Source organism: Periplaneta americana, chromosome 6, assembly GCF_040183065.1.
Source record: "Periplaneta americana isolate PAMFEO1 chromosome 6, P.americana_PAMFEO1_priV1, whole genome shotgun sequence".
Classification (NCBI taxonomy): domain Eukaryota; kingdom Metazoa; phylum Arthropoda; class Insecta; order Blattodea; family Blattidae; genus Periplaneta; species Periplaneta americana.
The window spans coordinates 101,408,785-101,423,530 of record NC_091122.1 but is presented as its reverse complement, the minus strand read 5'-3'; the positions used below and the strand labels follow the sequence as shown (position 1 = coordinate 101,423,530).

Below are 14,746 nucleotides of genomic sequence, written 5' to 3'. Positions count from 1 at the left end.
CGGATAGATGACGGAACTGTACCCATTTTCAATTTGTAGACCTACACCAATTCGGCGGGCCACTCTGTACATGTGAAGAGTTTTGTCGTGTACTAGTGTGAGTGTATGCGTAAGTATAATGTAGGGAATGGGTGAGGATGATGATGAAGATGAGGAAGGAAGAAGGGGAAACCCGGTGTCGGCACGCAGCCTAATCCTGTCGAATAGCACCAAGGGGGCCACCAGGCTTAACGTCCCTATCCGACGGACGAATCACTATCAACAGTGACACATGCCTTCGCTTCATATGCACTGCGGAGAGGATTTGGGATGTAACCCAGGCATATTGATGCACAATTTAGTGATTAGAAGTTGTGCACCGCCACCTCTCCTAGTGCCGAGATAAAAAGTTTGCAAAAGAATTCCTGACCCCCTACTGGAATCGAACCCGAGCCCGCTAGTCTGTAGGCAGACGTGCTATCACAGAGCTAACTCGGCGGACTTATCATTGAATAGCCTTTGTAATAAAAATACTGTTAACTAATAACGTACACAAATTTTAATAAATAATTGAGTGTTGACCGTATGACCATAGATTTCTAGTGTTTTTGAATGCTTAATGTTGCTTCATAATATCATAGTCCTCACAGGAGTCAGGAAAGAGCGAATTAAAAGACAAATCCTTAAAAATAATGTTGCTGGAATGGTGCTGCTGCTGCTGCTGCTGCTGCTGATGATGATGATGATGATGATGATGATGATGATGATGATGATGATGATGATGAAAAATTGATTATTTCTGTGACAAAACTATTTTACATAGTGGTTGAGAGCATTTTATTGCCACACGCGTATATTTGTTGCATCGTACAATGATATTAACGATGTCTATGATAATGAAATATTATTAAGTACAAATAATAATATAGAAAATATAATAAATAATTCATAACGCGATAGCCCATGAAGGGCAGGGCCTATCAGCCGGCTATTGACCTCACGTCCACATGCCTCAGCAGAGATGAAAGATGATCCAACGAGAACGGAAGGATCGTATAGTTAGCATGATGATTCATCCAACCGTTGTAGCTGGTTTCTGTAACCAGATTTCGCAACCCATCGCAGTTTCCCAAATTCATCACGATGCTGGGTGGGCACGGATTCCATATACGGGCGAAATTTTACGAGAAAATTCCTTCCCCATGAGGACTAGAACCAGCGCGCATATACTAATACAGTTGTGAATTTACTGAGAAAATCCGAAGTTGCATATTTGCATTCGTCTCTTCTGAACAACTCAACATCTCGTGTATCATGTGTATTAACTACACTCAACATAACCAACATCGTGTCCAAAAGACAAAATCAGATGAATTTTCTCGAGCTCCTATTCTTGTTATATAATTTCTCCTAAATCCACAATTATCCTTATCAAATGCAGAAAAAAATATCGCAATAATACGAAGTTACAGCATCGTACCATGTTCTTAGGAGACAAAATTAATGGGATTCAACGGCGAGAGAGTAGGCATAAAAATTCCCTGACGCCTGAATCATCAAGTATGTCACATAAATGTATCAGATGAATCAAATATAAGGACGTAGCATCCGAAAATTTCGTCAGTTTTTGACCTGGTAGAATGCGAGAGAGAGGAAAATTATTTTTAGCTGTGATACCAGACTTCCTACATTCTTCAATTAACACATTTTATTTGTTGCAGCCTTGGAATGTTTTCTGTGAGATTGTCACCGTAGAAGTGTACTGTACTCTGCGCCTTGATGAAGTTTACATGCTTGGTAGCAGCTGTTCCCAGTTATGCGCTTTTTGTCCCACTTTCTCAATAAAACGAAATGGTACTCGTGCCGGGAGACCATATTTCTTTCAGTCCTAGAGACTTCGTTTCTAGTAGGGTGATCCAAAAAGAAGAAAACTTGTCTCGTCTGCTCTCAAATGTTGAGATCAACGTTTTTTTTTTTTTAATTTCTCCAGGATAAGGGAGAATTTCTTCGTTCCGCATAAAAATTGTCCTTTTTATTGCAGAATACACATATTACAATCATAGGTAGGCAGTTCGCACCAAAACAGTAGATTTCAGTTGATTACAGCGAGGAGTATAGATGTCACCCGCGCTCGCCCTGCTCTCGCTCGCTACAGACGATACACAGTATGTTCACATAAACAACGCATAATATCGTTCTGAGGAGGAGCTGTGTAGAGTCGCGAATAGTTTGAAGAATATTGCTAATTTATGTTAATATTTTAGGTTCGAACAAAGTGAGCTATTCTGTTATTATTGTATTATTTAGTCTACGTAATGTTAATATTATGCATGATTCCAAAAAAGTGAACTAATTTGTTATTAAATAATTGCATTATGAAAACAGGAGTGTGTAACACATTTTTTTTCTCCGATTATTCTTCCTTAAATGTTAACGTCTCCTGCTGCTATGCATTCGATTGCGTTACAATCCAAGTTCAACATCAGAATTATGAGACGAACTTCCTAGCTGTCATAACAATAGAAGAAATGAAAAATTTTCTTGAAAACAATTATGGGTTTAATATTATTTATTTATTTATTTATTTATTTGTTTTTTGTTTGTTTGTTTCTTTGTTTATTTATTTGTTTATTGATTTGTTTATTTATTTGTTTATTTATTTATTTGTTTATTGATTTATTTATTTATTCATTCATTCATTCATTCATTTATTTACTTATTTATTTACTTATTTATTTATTTATTTATTTATTTATTTATTTATTTATTTATTTATTTATTTATTTCCATAACAGGGCAAAGCCCCAATTACAATAGACAGTACAGATAAAAAAAACATAGAATTGCATATAACACGAAAAAAGAGATAAAACAGATACAAGTGTAATTACAAATTAAAAATGGAAAAGAGAAGAAAAAAAAAACAAATAGATACCACCTAAATAAAAGACTCAGACACAGATATAAATGAAAAACACCAAATAAAAACAAATCAAAAAGAGCCAAGTTCAGACATCATAGCCAAAAATGCAAAATGTAGGCGTAGCTATAACTGGAAAATTGCAAAGCAAATACAACACCATGTTAATAAATTCAATATACAGCACTACACAGCAGGCCCAATAGGCTCAATTCATTTATTCAAAAAACTCACCAACACAGAAGTTTCAAGTAATGCTTTATATAACTTTTTCTTGTATGTACGATAACGAAAAATCTAAATCCTGTTTATTTGATAGATGATTGTAAGTTCGAAGCATTAATAAAAGTGGAGACATTTTATGAGATAGTGTTTTTGTTGTCTGTAAATAAAAGAGAGATCGCTTTCTCAAATTTGATTTACCAATATTGAAGCTAATTATCTGTAGAAGATCAGGGTTGTCTATTAAGCCATTTAGGGTTTTGAACAAATACATTTGTTGTGCTCTTATCCTGCGACTACAGAGAGATGGTACATTAAATTCAACCAGCATGGATTCATAAGATTGGAATATGTTGTAACATGAATGTTTTTTCATATATAGCAGTTTTAGGATTTTATTCTGTACTCTCTCTAGAATGACCGAGTGCGAGTGATAGTGAGGGTTCCAAACTATAGATGCGTACTCCAATTTACTTTGTATTAAGCTTTTATATATTTTTAAGACAGTTTCAACATTCCTGAAATCTTTATGTGCCACATACCAGCTGCACTATTAGATTCACAAAGTAGTTGTTCAGCTGATGATAATAAGATATAATTCTCATATTTCAGATTTGTTCCACTAACGTCTTGTAACGCAGAACGAATATTTTCAGAGTACAAATATTTTTTTTATGAATAGGCCTATAAAAGGAGTATTTCTTCTGATAAAATGAAAATGTTCATTATTATTTGTTATAATGAGACTAGAATCATAACTGTATACTTTGTATGTTATTTTTATATGCAAGTAAAGCGATAGGTTAGGAAGTATACCCCGAAAAGACGAAGTATATGATTATGTCTCGTGACCAGAATATTGTACGAAATGGAAATATAAAAATTGGAGATTTATCTTTCGAAGAGGTGTAAAAATTCAAATATCTTGGAGCAACAGTCACAAATATAATTGACACTCGGGAGGAAATTAAACGCAGAATAAGTATGGAAAATGCGTGTTATTATTCGGTTGAGAAGCTTTTGTCATCTAGTCTGCTGTCAAAAAATCTGAAAGTTAGAATTTATAAAACAGTTATATTATCGGTTGTTCTGTATGGTTGTGAAACTTGGACTCTCACTTTGAGAGAGGAACAGAGATTAAGAGTGTTTGAGAATAATGTTCTTAGGAAAATAGTTGGGGCTAAAAGGGATGAAGTTACAGGAGAATGGAGAAAGTTACACAACGCAGAACTGCACGCATTGTATTCTTCACCTGACATAATTAGGAACATTAAATCCAGACGTTTGAGATGGGCAGGGCATGTAGCACGTATCCAGAAATCCAGAAATGCATATAGAGTGTTAGTTGGGAGGCCGGAGGGAAAAAGACCTTTGGGGAGGCCGAGACGTAGATGAGAGGATAATATTAAAATGGATTTGTGGGAGGTGGGATATGATGGTAGAGAGTGGATTAATCTTGCACAGGATAGGGACCGACGGCGGGCTTATGTGAGGGCGGCAATGAACCTGGGGGTTCCTTAAAAGCCATTTGTAAATAAGTAAGTATGGGTAAATTATTATTTTAGTTTGAGATTTATGAAGTTTATTATTACAAGTTATTTTTTTTATATTATTCGTTTATTATGGTATTTTCTTGTTCTAAGGCTGTGGACGATTGGAGCACATGTTTGGTTACCATCCGGCTGTACATATCTGTCGTTCTGGTTCACTGATATTGAGAGATGCACTCATTCGTTCATTTAGTTTTCTGACTAAGGGCAGGTCTTTCACTGCAAACCCAGCTTTCTCCAGTCTTTCCTATTTTCTGCCTTCCTCTTTGTTTCCTCATATGATCTAGATATATCTTAACCCAGATAAGCCCAAAAATTTTTTTGTGATAAAAATACAGTAGCACATTAGTTACTCTCAAAAATCGGTTAAATGATGTTGAAATAAACTGAAACAAGGAACGTATATTTTCTAAAGCTAACAAATACTACCAACATTATCGCACAACTTATAAAATGTCCCTAACACCAACAATGACATAATATCCGAAGGCATTGCAACTGTCCTTAAAAAAGGACGGTGGGAAAATCTGGGTTAATGTCGTCTATCATCTGATAACTTATCTTATTCTACCCCGAACTCTTCTCCCGTTCACCATTTCTTCCAGTGCATCCTTCAGTAGGCAATTTTTTCTTAGCCAGTGACCCAACCAATTCCTTTTCCTCTTCCTGATCAGTTTCAGCATCATTCTTTCTTCACTTATTCTTTCCAACACAGCTTCATTTCTTATTCTGTCTATCCACTTCACACGTTCCATTCTTCTCCATATCCACATTTCAAATGCTACTATTCTCTTCTCTTCACTTCATCGTAATGTCCATGTTTCTGCCCCATACAATGCCACACTCCATACAAAGCAATCCCTAGCCAGGTCGCAGATGTTGCAGACAATCTTTGTCGGGATACTCCCTTTTCCATAGCCTATCATTCAACCAGCACTCTCCACCTTCCCCTCATTCATCTATCATCTGCAATAGTTAAAGTAGATTGGGCTGAATCTTGGTGGTAGAAGGCCTATGTACAGCTGTCAAAAAAAAAAAAGTGGCCGCACTCGTGAACAGCGAATATTTTCAAAGTCCACTTCGGGTCGCGGCGATGTTACACTATGCATGTGCTTGTACAAGCAGTTCAGGAACTATGAAAGTGTTCCCTATTTGCACCTCGTAGACCAGCGGTAGAGTGCTTGTTTAATGATTCAAAGGTTGTGGGTTCGGGCCTTCTTCAAGTTTTCATTTTATTTTTTAATCGTTCTTTAGCGATGTAAATGATATTCAAATTATCATTTATATTCAGTTATCGTTCTTTATGGATAGCACGTTATTTATATTTTGTTATCGTTCTTTAGAGATATGAATAAAATTCAAGTCATCATTTGTATTCTGTTATCGTTTTATAACGATATGAATAATAATCATTATTATTGTATCTCCAATGGTGGTTAGCCCTATTTTACATATGTATGTTAGGGCTATAGTTTTATACACAAAAAAGATAAACATAAAGAGAAATGGAAAAGGAAATTAAATTAGCTTACGCGATGTAAACAAAACATAAACAATCCGTAAATTAGGCATTGCGATTGCAAAACAAATATCAGTTATCAATTTGAAACATACAAAAACATTAACAACACACATACGTAACACTTCTATAACACAAATATGCAGCTTTCCGTACCATACATCATAAATTAATACATAATAGTCACACAGACACAATCAAACTATAATTACGACATTGCGACGACATCAAGCATCCCATAACTGACTCACATACATAACAAATCAAGCATCCGTTACAACATATACACTTCAACATAGTAACCACACTTTTAAAAGTTGCAAATTTGGCTCCAAGAAGAATAAATAGGACACTGTTACTAATTACTATTCTTCTACAATTTCTTAAATACATCTGTAATAAATCTGTGAAATTCCGATATGAATAATATTCACGTTTTTTATATTGTTATCGTTCTTTAGCGATATAAATAATATTCAAGTTATCATTTATATTCTGTTTTCCTTCATTAGCATTATAAAATAATATTCAAGTTATTTATATTGTTATTGTTCTTTCGCAATATAAATAATCTGTATTTTATGTAAGTAATTATTATAACACAAATAACCATCTTTCTTTTTAAAATAGGTTATTTTATTTAGATAATTAAATACGTATTATATAATATATTAATTAAACAACCCGATATTTATCATTTATATTCTGTTATCGTTCTTTACTGATACTGTATAAATAATATTCAAGTTATTTATATTGTAATCGTTCTTACAAAAACAAAAATTTAATATTAGGTTTGGAAAAATCCAGTTGCATAATACTGGTATTAGTTTTTTTTTGTATTATTACATTATACTATCTTGAACCATAATAAAATGGAAAGGAGTAACGAGGAATTGAACCTGAGACGTTGACATCTAAATTCCGACGTTCGTCCGCTGAGCTACGAGGGCAAAAGTGTGAAAACATTTTCGGAAAAATTGGCCCAATCACACTCTAAGATTTTCTGATGATTCGTAGAAGCTAGTCCAGGATGCGGGGGGGCAAAGGCTAATTGAGATTTCCCGGTCTCTGATCGGGTCAAACATCCTGATAGAATTAATATTTTAACCTTTGCCGTGACTTTCGGTGAAGTCCGGAGGGCTCAATTAGTCAAATCCACTCTCCTCATCTCCACGCTTGGGCCCCCTGGAATTTAATAAGATGCGAAAGAGATAGTGGTGTGCGGAAAGCAACGGGATGTTACCGCATTTAGACCTATCCTTCCCAAGAAAAACTGCAAAATGAACAAAGGAAGCTTTTAATAGAAGAAGAAGGATGTTCTGCGGACCTCTGGAAAAAGAACTAAGGAAGAGACTAGTGAAGTGCTTTGTGTGGAGTGTGGCATTGTATGGGGAAGGAACATGGACATTACGACGAAATGAAGAGAAACGAATTGAAGCATTTGAAATGCGGATGTGGAGAAGAACGGTGCGTGTGAAGTGGACAGACAGAATAAGAAATAAAATTGTGTTTGAAAAAGTGAGTGAAGAAAGAATGATGCTGAAACTGATTAGAAAGAGAAAAAGGAATTGGTTGGGTCTCTGGTTGAAAAGAATAATAGAGACATTAGGATATGTGGATCATTTGCAGAGACTAAGAGGAAGGCAGAAAATAGGAAAGATTGGAGATTCCTGGGTTTGCAATGAAAGACCTGCCCATGGACAGAACACTTATGTATGTATGTTCAGAATGCCTGGAATATCGTATCTAAGAACAGTCGCTATTTGCAAAGACTAGTCAATTCCATGCCCACTCGACTGCAAGATGATTGAGATAAGAGGAAGATAGACTAAATATTGAATTGTGGCTTTTTGTTTTGTTTTTTGAACGCTTAATTGTTTGAATGTTTTAAGGCCGACGCCAGTAAATTTGTTTTGTTTATGCCACGAAAGATATTTTTATTGAGAATAAAACCTTTTTTCTTTCCATTTGCAGCCACAATATCATAATGATAAAGTCATGGCATAATATATTAATGAACCAGATGTTAATTACTAAAATAATCGTAAAAGAGAAAGGAGCCATTATGCATAGTTTGTCTCTCTAAAAAACATAACAAAAAAGAACATAAAAAGCACGAGGTTGTAGTCGAACGCAGGACCTCATGAATAAGAGGCCTAAACGCTACCAGTACGCTATCGAATAACACACAGAATACTTCAATTATAACTGTAGATATCAGGCAACGTGGTCCAACAACATGTAACATCGCCTGTCTCCGAATTGTAGCGAAGATACCCGAAGGGAACTTTGTTTCAGGACAGCGGCCACTTTTTCTTTTGACAGCTGTACCTATGAATGTCCGATGCTGATGTAGGAAGGGCTTGGAGCTCCGGGCCCTGGGCTTATCAGGTATTCATATGATGATGGGACCTAATTCTAAAAGGGAGAAGTACGAGGCTCACCTGTCAACATCGGATTCACGAATGCCACCCAAATCAACTATTGGACTTGGACAATAATCTCATAGACCTATAGAGGGTACATCATTTGGCAAAGCGAGCCTGAGTGCAAGTTATACGTATAGACCTACTTAAGAAAGCCTATTTCTGAAGTCATTAAGTTTAAAGAAAGCTAATGTGAATATAGGTTTTGTTCTTCATCAATTTATTACTGCGCTGTGGTAACAGATATAGGAACTATGTTAACTATGAAACAAAATATAGCAAAAATAGTAATAAATATTGGCAAAATTATAATAATTGTTTTACTGAATTTTGTATGCTTTAGTTTGAAAAATAATATTTTCGTCATATTTTATTTCAAAGTGTCTTTTGAAAAGTATTTTAAGTCTGTATCTCGTAGGAGTTTCCTTCTTGCACAAAACGATATTAAGGCAGATGAAATGAAAATTCACTTCCTCATTTAATGCACTTATATGCACATGTGTGAACTACACATGACCTTCCCAAATTCTGTCAGAGAAAACCTGTGCTAAGGGTTTATCATCCTTCGTGGAGAGCGTTGTAGGTTTTACTGAGACTTTGATTCTATGACTACAATTAGCTGGTGGTGACAGAGTGGTAGCAGCGATGACGACTAAGAATCTTCAGTGGAAAGTTATATTGAGTCTAAGAAAGGGTCATTTCATCTCTAACTCTGAACTCATTCGTTCACTGTAAGGTATGTAATTCTACATAATATCATGCTCTTGTGCAATATAAACATATTATGAACTTGATTGTAAGTGTGGAAGGAAATATTTTTAGAGGGAATTATAATGTCTTTGTCTCATGACCAAGAGAGCAGATGGGGTACGTTATCAGTGGACACAAGTTTACTATACCGAGAGCTTTGACTACGTCACGCGGTGGAGGAAGGGGTCTTACCAAGAGGAGTAGAAATATATTTCTATTTATTATATTATATATTATATTATATTTCTACTCCTCTTGGGTCTTACCTACCAGGTACAGTCATTGTACGCACAGAGCTCTCTGATGTTATATGTGCTGTCTTAGATAGTTTTCAATGCCTGTGCATTTCCTGGCGTATTTGAATTTCCTGTCTTCTTCATATTCTTCTTTATTGGTCCTTCTACACTATTTCCTATATTTACTTTTTTCCTATCGCAGTCCTTCTAATTAGTTCTACTTGTGTTTACCTTAAGTGCAAAGCATTTATTTGCCTTTACATTACAACATAATTTACGCTATGCGGAAAAAAAGAAGCCTCGGCATGTACAATTGCAGCGATTTGTTGAGGAGTTCGGATCGCAGAACTTTTCCACGGACGGTGAAAAACTTACATGCAAAGTATGTAGAGTCGATCTACTGGGGAACAAGAGACACCATGTACAAAAATACTACAACTCTAAAAGACACAAGGAATGTTTTAAGTTGTTGAATTCGAAAAAAAGTCGAAGTTATTCCCACGAGTTCAAATATGGAATGTGATTTCTACCAAGACTTGTGTCACACGTCCGTTAGGGCAAATATTCCATTTAAAAAACTGAAACACCCATGTGTCAGATCATTTTTGCAAAAATATACAGGTAGAACACTATCCCGACAATCTACTCTGCGTACGGGTTTTTAGCAAAATGTTATTAAGATGTCTTACGTGATATTAGTGAAACCTTAAAAGATGAAAAATTGTGGGTATCTATAGACGAAACGATAAATATTGCAAACAGATCCGTTGCTAATGTTATTGTTGGGGCACTTCAAACTGCAGGTGTGGGCAAAATGTTTCTATTGACATCCGAAGAGCTAGAGAAAGTAAATCATGTTACCATTGCAGCTCTGTTTGAAAAATCAATGCGATTATTGTGGTCTGATGAAATGAAAGCAGAAAAGCTCTGTTTGAAAAATCAATGCGATTATTGTGGTCTGACGAAATGAAAGCAGAAAAGCTCTGTTTGAAAAATCGATGCGATTATTGTGGTCTGACGAAATGAAAGCAGAAAAGCTTTGTTTGAAAAATCAATGCGATTATTATGGTCTGACGACTTGAAAGCAGAAAAGCTTAATGAAGTATATCGTCGTGCACTGTAACAAATGCAGTCATGAAGGAGAGCAAAGTAGTACAAAGTAAAATGCTACATTTTCTATGTTGTATTTATATACAATATAATTATTCTTATGTAGCTACATTAATATCATGTAACACAGAACTATGTATGTTGTAATTAAATGTTAAATATAAACAATAGGTTATTTAATATTATAAAGTCAAATTACTGAACAGTAAAGATAACTTGCTGCAGGAACGTACAGTTCCTAGTCGTCGTTATTGTAGCGAGACGATGACATTCCCTCCCCTCCCTTCCTTGCTCCCTAATACATTACGATATAGTGCATGTAGCAGTTAACTCAATGGTTTACGTACACCAAATGCTCTCTCTGCTCATGACATAAGCTGTAGATGTTCGCATTCTTTCTCGGATTTTTCTCGTGCTTTATGTACTGTACAGACCCAGAAACAAAATTTTAACCAACTGAATTTTCCTCCACTTATAACATACTGCGCATGTTCAGTAAGCACAAAATTCAGGTGGCCCAAATTTTGTTTCTGGGTCTGTATAGTACACGGGCTATCATTTGACCATAGCAGTCCTGAGCACGACGGGGGGAGTGCAACGGAACGCTGAAACTCCCTCCCATGTCATTTCCGCTTACACTGCCTCATAAACAAACGCACAGTGGACACTGTGCATCAGTGATGGGTTTCAGGCGATCAGCGAGAGCCGAAAGTTCGTAAAAGCTATGATGCAATCCGTCACTAGCAATGTTTAACCGTCGGTCTACTCGTCTTAGTCGAGGAAGGTGGAGTGGGAAGTTAAAGGGAAATCTGCAGTGACTCGATTGAGTTAATAGTGCCCAAGCCTGGACCATGGAGTAAATTCCTGCGGAGCAGCCTTGATAGTTCAGTTGGCGGAGCTCTGATTTACGATGAGTGTGGGCTCTAGTTGTCCTGTGGTGGATAAAACCACGGTTGTGAGGATTTTTCTCTGGGTGCTCTCGTTTTTCCTATTCATTCAACCAACACTCTTCACAATTCCCTTTTATTATCAACTCTGTTTCGAAAGTCAGGCCATCTACTTGTATTTGTTCGGCATCGGTTCGGCCGTCAGCCGTGACAGGTGTTCCTCTTGGTTTGTCCAAAGGTTGGTAGAGGGAAGTGGTGATTGATTCTAAACGATTAACATATGTGTAGAGAGGAACGAAGCATTACTTAGCGCGGACTTGGCGACACGGATGAATCTCAGAGGTGTGGCAGACCATAACCAGAGGTAAAGTAACTAGACTTGTTGGTTGAGGAGGAACCATGGTGTGGCGGATGATGGAGCCGACTTAGTAGAACATCACAATTGACACGCAATTTATTCGATAGTGGATGCACAAAAGCCTACGTTGGCTGCAATGCACAGGTATGCCCTTGTCCCACCCTTCAGTCACATATACAAATACCAATGCACTTACTATATATATATATATATATATATATATATATATATATATATGGTTTGGCTATTTTAGAGAAGACGGATCATAATCTGGTTCACAGTTTTACATTTTTCAATATGTGAAATCATTGTGTAAATATTTGGAATTAGACCCATTCATATGAACTAATTTGATCCAAAATGACTTGATAGTAAGAGTCTTAAATATCTGTATAACTTGGTGAATCGCGCTCCACATCTTGATATTCGCTCCTTGTGTGCAGGCGTCCGAGAGGAATATGTGGATGCCGAGGTGAATGGCGACAAGGTGGAAGAAGAGTACGAGGAATTTCCAGAACCTGCCCCGGCGCCGCCTATTCCGGCGAAAGTTCCTCTGAGTACGACGCCCACCTACCAGAACGTGGGGCAGTCCGAGGACTACGTGAATCTGGCACTACCGTACAGCGAGCTGCGATCTATGACCAACAAGTGCGGGCCGTTGTGGAAGAAGGAGAAGTTCATCTTCCTGGAACAGTGGCGTCGTTGCTGGGCCGGTGTCTACGGTCACGTCGTGCTGCTCTACAACTCCGAGAGGGACGCCAAACCCGTCGCCTCCTTCGACATCCGGGGGTTCGAGGCACGGCCTTTGGCTACCAACAACCAAAAAGACCCCAAGAAGAAGGACTCCACCTTTGAAATTATTTGTCCAGGGAAGAAAACTTATCAGGTAACAAAAAGGAAGTAATTTCTTTTAAAACGGTGTTTCATTTAAAACGAGCTTGAGATAAACTTTTCTCTTGGAGTGCTATATAAATCGCGATGTTTTAAAAGTTGGATTTACCTTTGTCTTCAGTTGAGATGGGAGAAATGAAGTATAGTATTCTACTCGTTAAGTGTGTTAGACTAGTGACAGAGTAGGCCTACATTCTCTAATCGCGATTATCAATCTGATCGCGGCCACACTATCTTGTAGTGTGAACACATTCGATCGCGATCAGGAGCTTTTCTGTTTCAAGAACTAGATAATCACGCTGGGGCATGGTCTAGTGAACGAAAGTTAGAATTTAGTAATCGTTGGTTTCGAACCATCTCTATGTTTTGAAGTTTTCTATAATTTAGGAAGTCGTGATAACTGCCGCTGTGGAATTTTGTTGTATCTTCTATTGTATTATACGGCAGCTAAAAGAAAACGAAGTAGATGGCTAGAAAATGACATTTGGTTGCTATTACGAGTGTGGGAGATTTGAGAAGAGTAAAAATAAGTAAGTCCATTTATGAACGAAAGGCGGATGAATTATTCATGTACGAAGGGCAACAGAAGACCGCTAAAAGATGTTTAATTGCAATAAATCTTTCCTGATTGAGGTTTTTCAGGGTTTTCCCTCAACCGTAAGGCAAATGCCAGGAAATTCGGGCCACAACATCCTTGAATATCACCGGCCTCATTCATCACCGAAATCATATTCATAACAAATCAGTAATACATATACAGTCGCTATCTAGTTCACAACAATAGAACCAGTCTCAACAGTAGTACACAGGTCTTCGGATTTCACCCAAAAGATTAATTCGCGATATGACCGAAGAGGTTAAAGCGAGTATAAATAACAGCGAGAGAAAAAAAAATTATTCTTCTTGTAGAAATTGAATTTGAGTCTTTGTTGCGACGATATTGTTGAGATAAGGATTCATTGTAAAATAATATAAATGGTAATGGTATAAGTTACATATACTGCAAAATCTCTTAAAAAATGAGTCGCCTAGAATTAAATTGCACTTTCTCAAAATTGTGAAATATGGGACTAAGTTATGTTTCAGTGCAGAATTTTGCAGAGAATATGATAAACTGCTAGTTTGGAGTCAAATTGGAATTGTTCTACATTAACTCTAGTACAGTAGTACAATTACCATTTGGAGTCTAACTGTACTAGTTTTTCGTCTCTTCTGACAATCAGATTTTTGGATAAAGTGCAGTTTGATTCTAGTCGACTCAAATTAATAATTCTTATAAAGAACAGCAAGCTACCTAAAAAATGAAAAACAATGGACAAACATCGAAACTATTAACTTCAGCTGTTGTCCAAGAGGAAAACAAACATCGAAAGCATGAACAAAGAGGAAACTCTTTCCTTTATATAATTCAGCTGTTGAACAGGTGGAACCAAGCGTGTCCTACAGAAGTGTGTACACACTACACATATTTTCGGTAATCGCAATAAGAGATAATGGTGATAATTGTAATCGCGATTAAAAACTGTAGTCTGTCACTGGTAATATAGATGATTACAAATCCACAATGTAAATCCATTAAATAAACGAGCTTTCTCCTCTCATAGGAGGCCTAGCCCTATATGGAACACAGTGGCTCATTCATTCATTCATTCATTCATTCATTCATTCAAATCCATCCACTTGAAAGAAAAGCATACTTTTCGTCTCATGTCTTAGATTGAAGACACATAAAGGAGAATGACGGACAGTCAGATTATTTACCATAATATTAACACAGTAAAGCAATTATTACTTATTCAGTGACATAAAGGAACTCTAGATTGCACAGAAAAATGAGAGTTCGAATATTTATTTCCCCGCCGACTTTTCTTGTCTTGCTAGTTAAGCTCTCGATT

General features: G+C 36.6%; 1 protein-coding gene across 1 annotated transcript in view; it reads left to right on the top strand.

Annotated features, from left to right (window-relative positions):
• LOC138701562 (src kinase-associated phosphoprotein 2-A-like) overlaps positions 1–14,746 on the top strand; it is a 90,755-nt gene that overhangs the window by 62,741 nt on the left and 13,268 nt on the right. Inside the window, exon 3 of the mRNA XM_069828581.1 lies at positions 12,404–12,846. Within this exon, the coding sequence (XP_069684682.1) occupies positions 12,404–12,846 (443 nt within the window). The remainder of the gene's footprint in view (positions 1–12,403; positions 12,847–14,746) is intronic.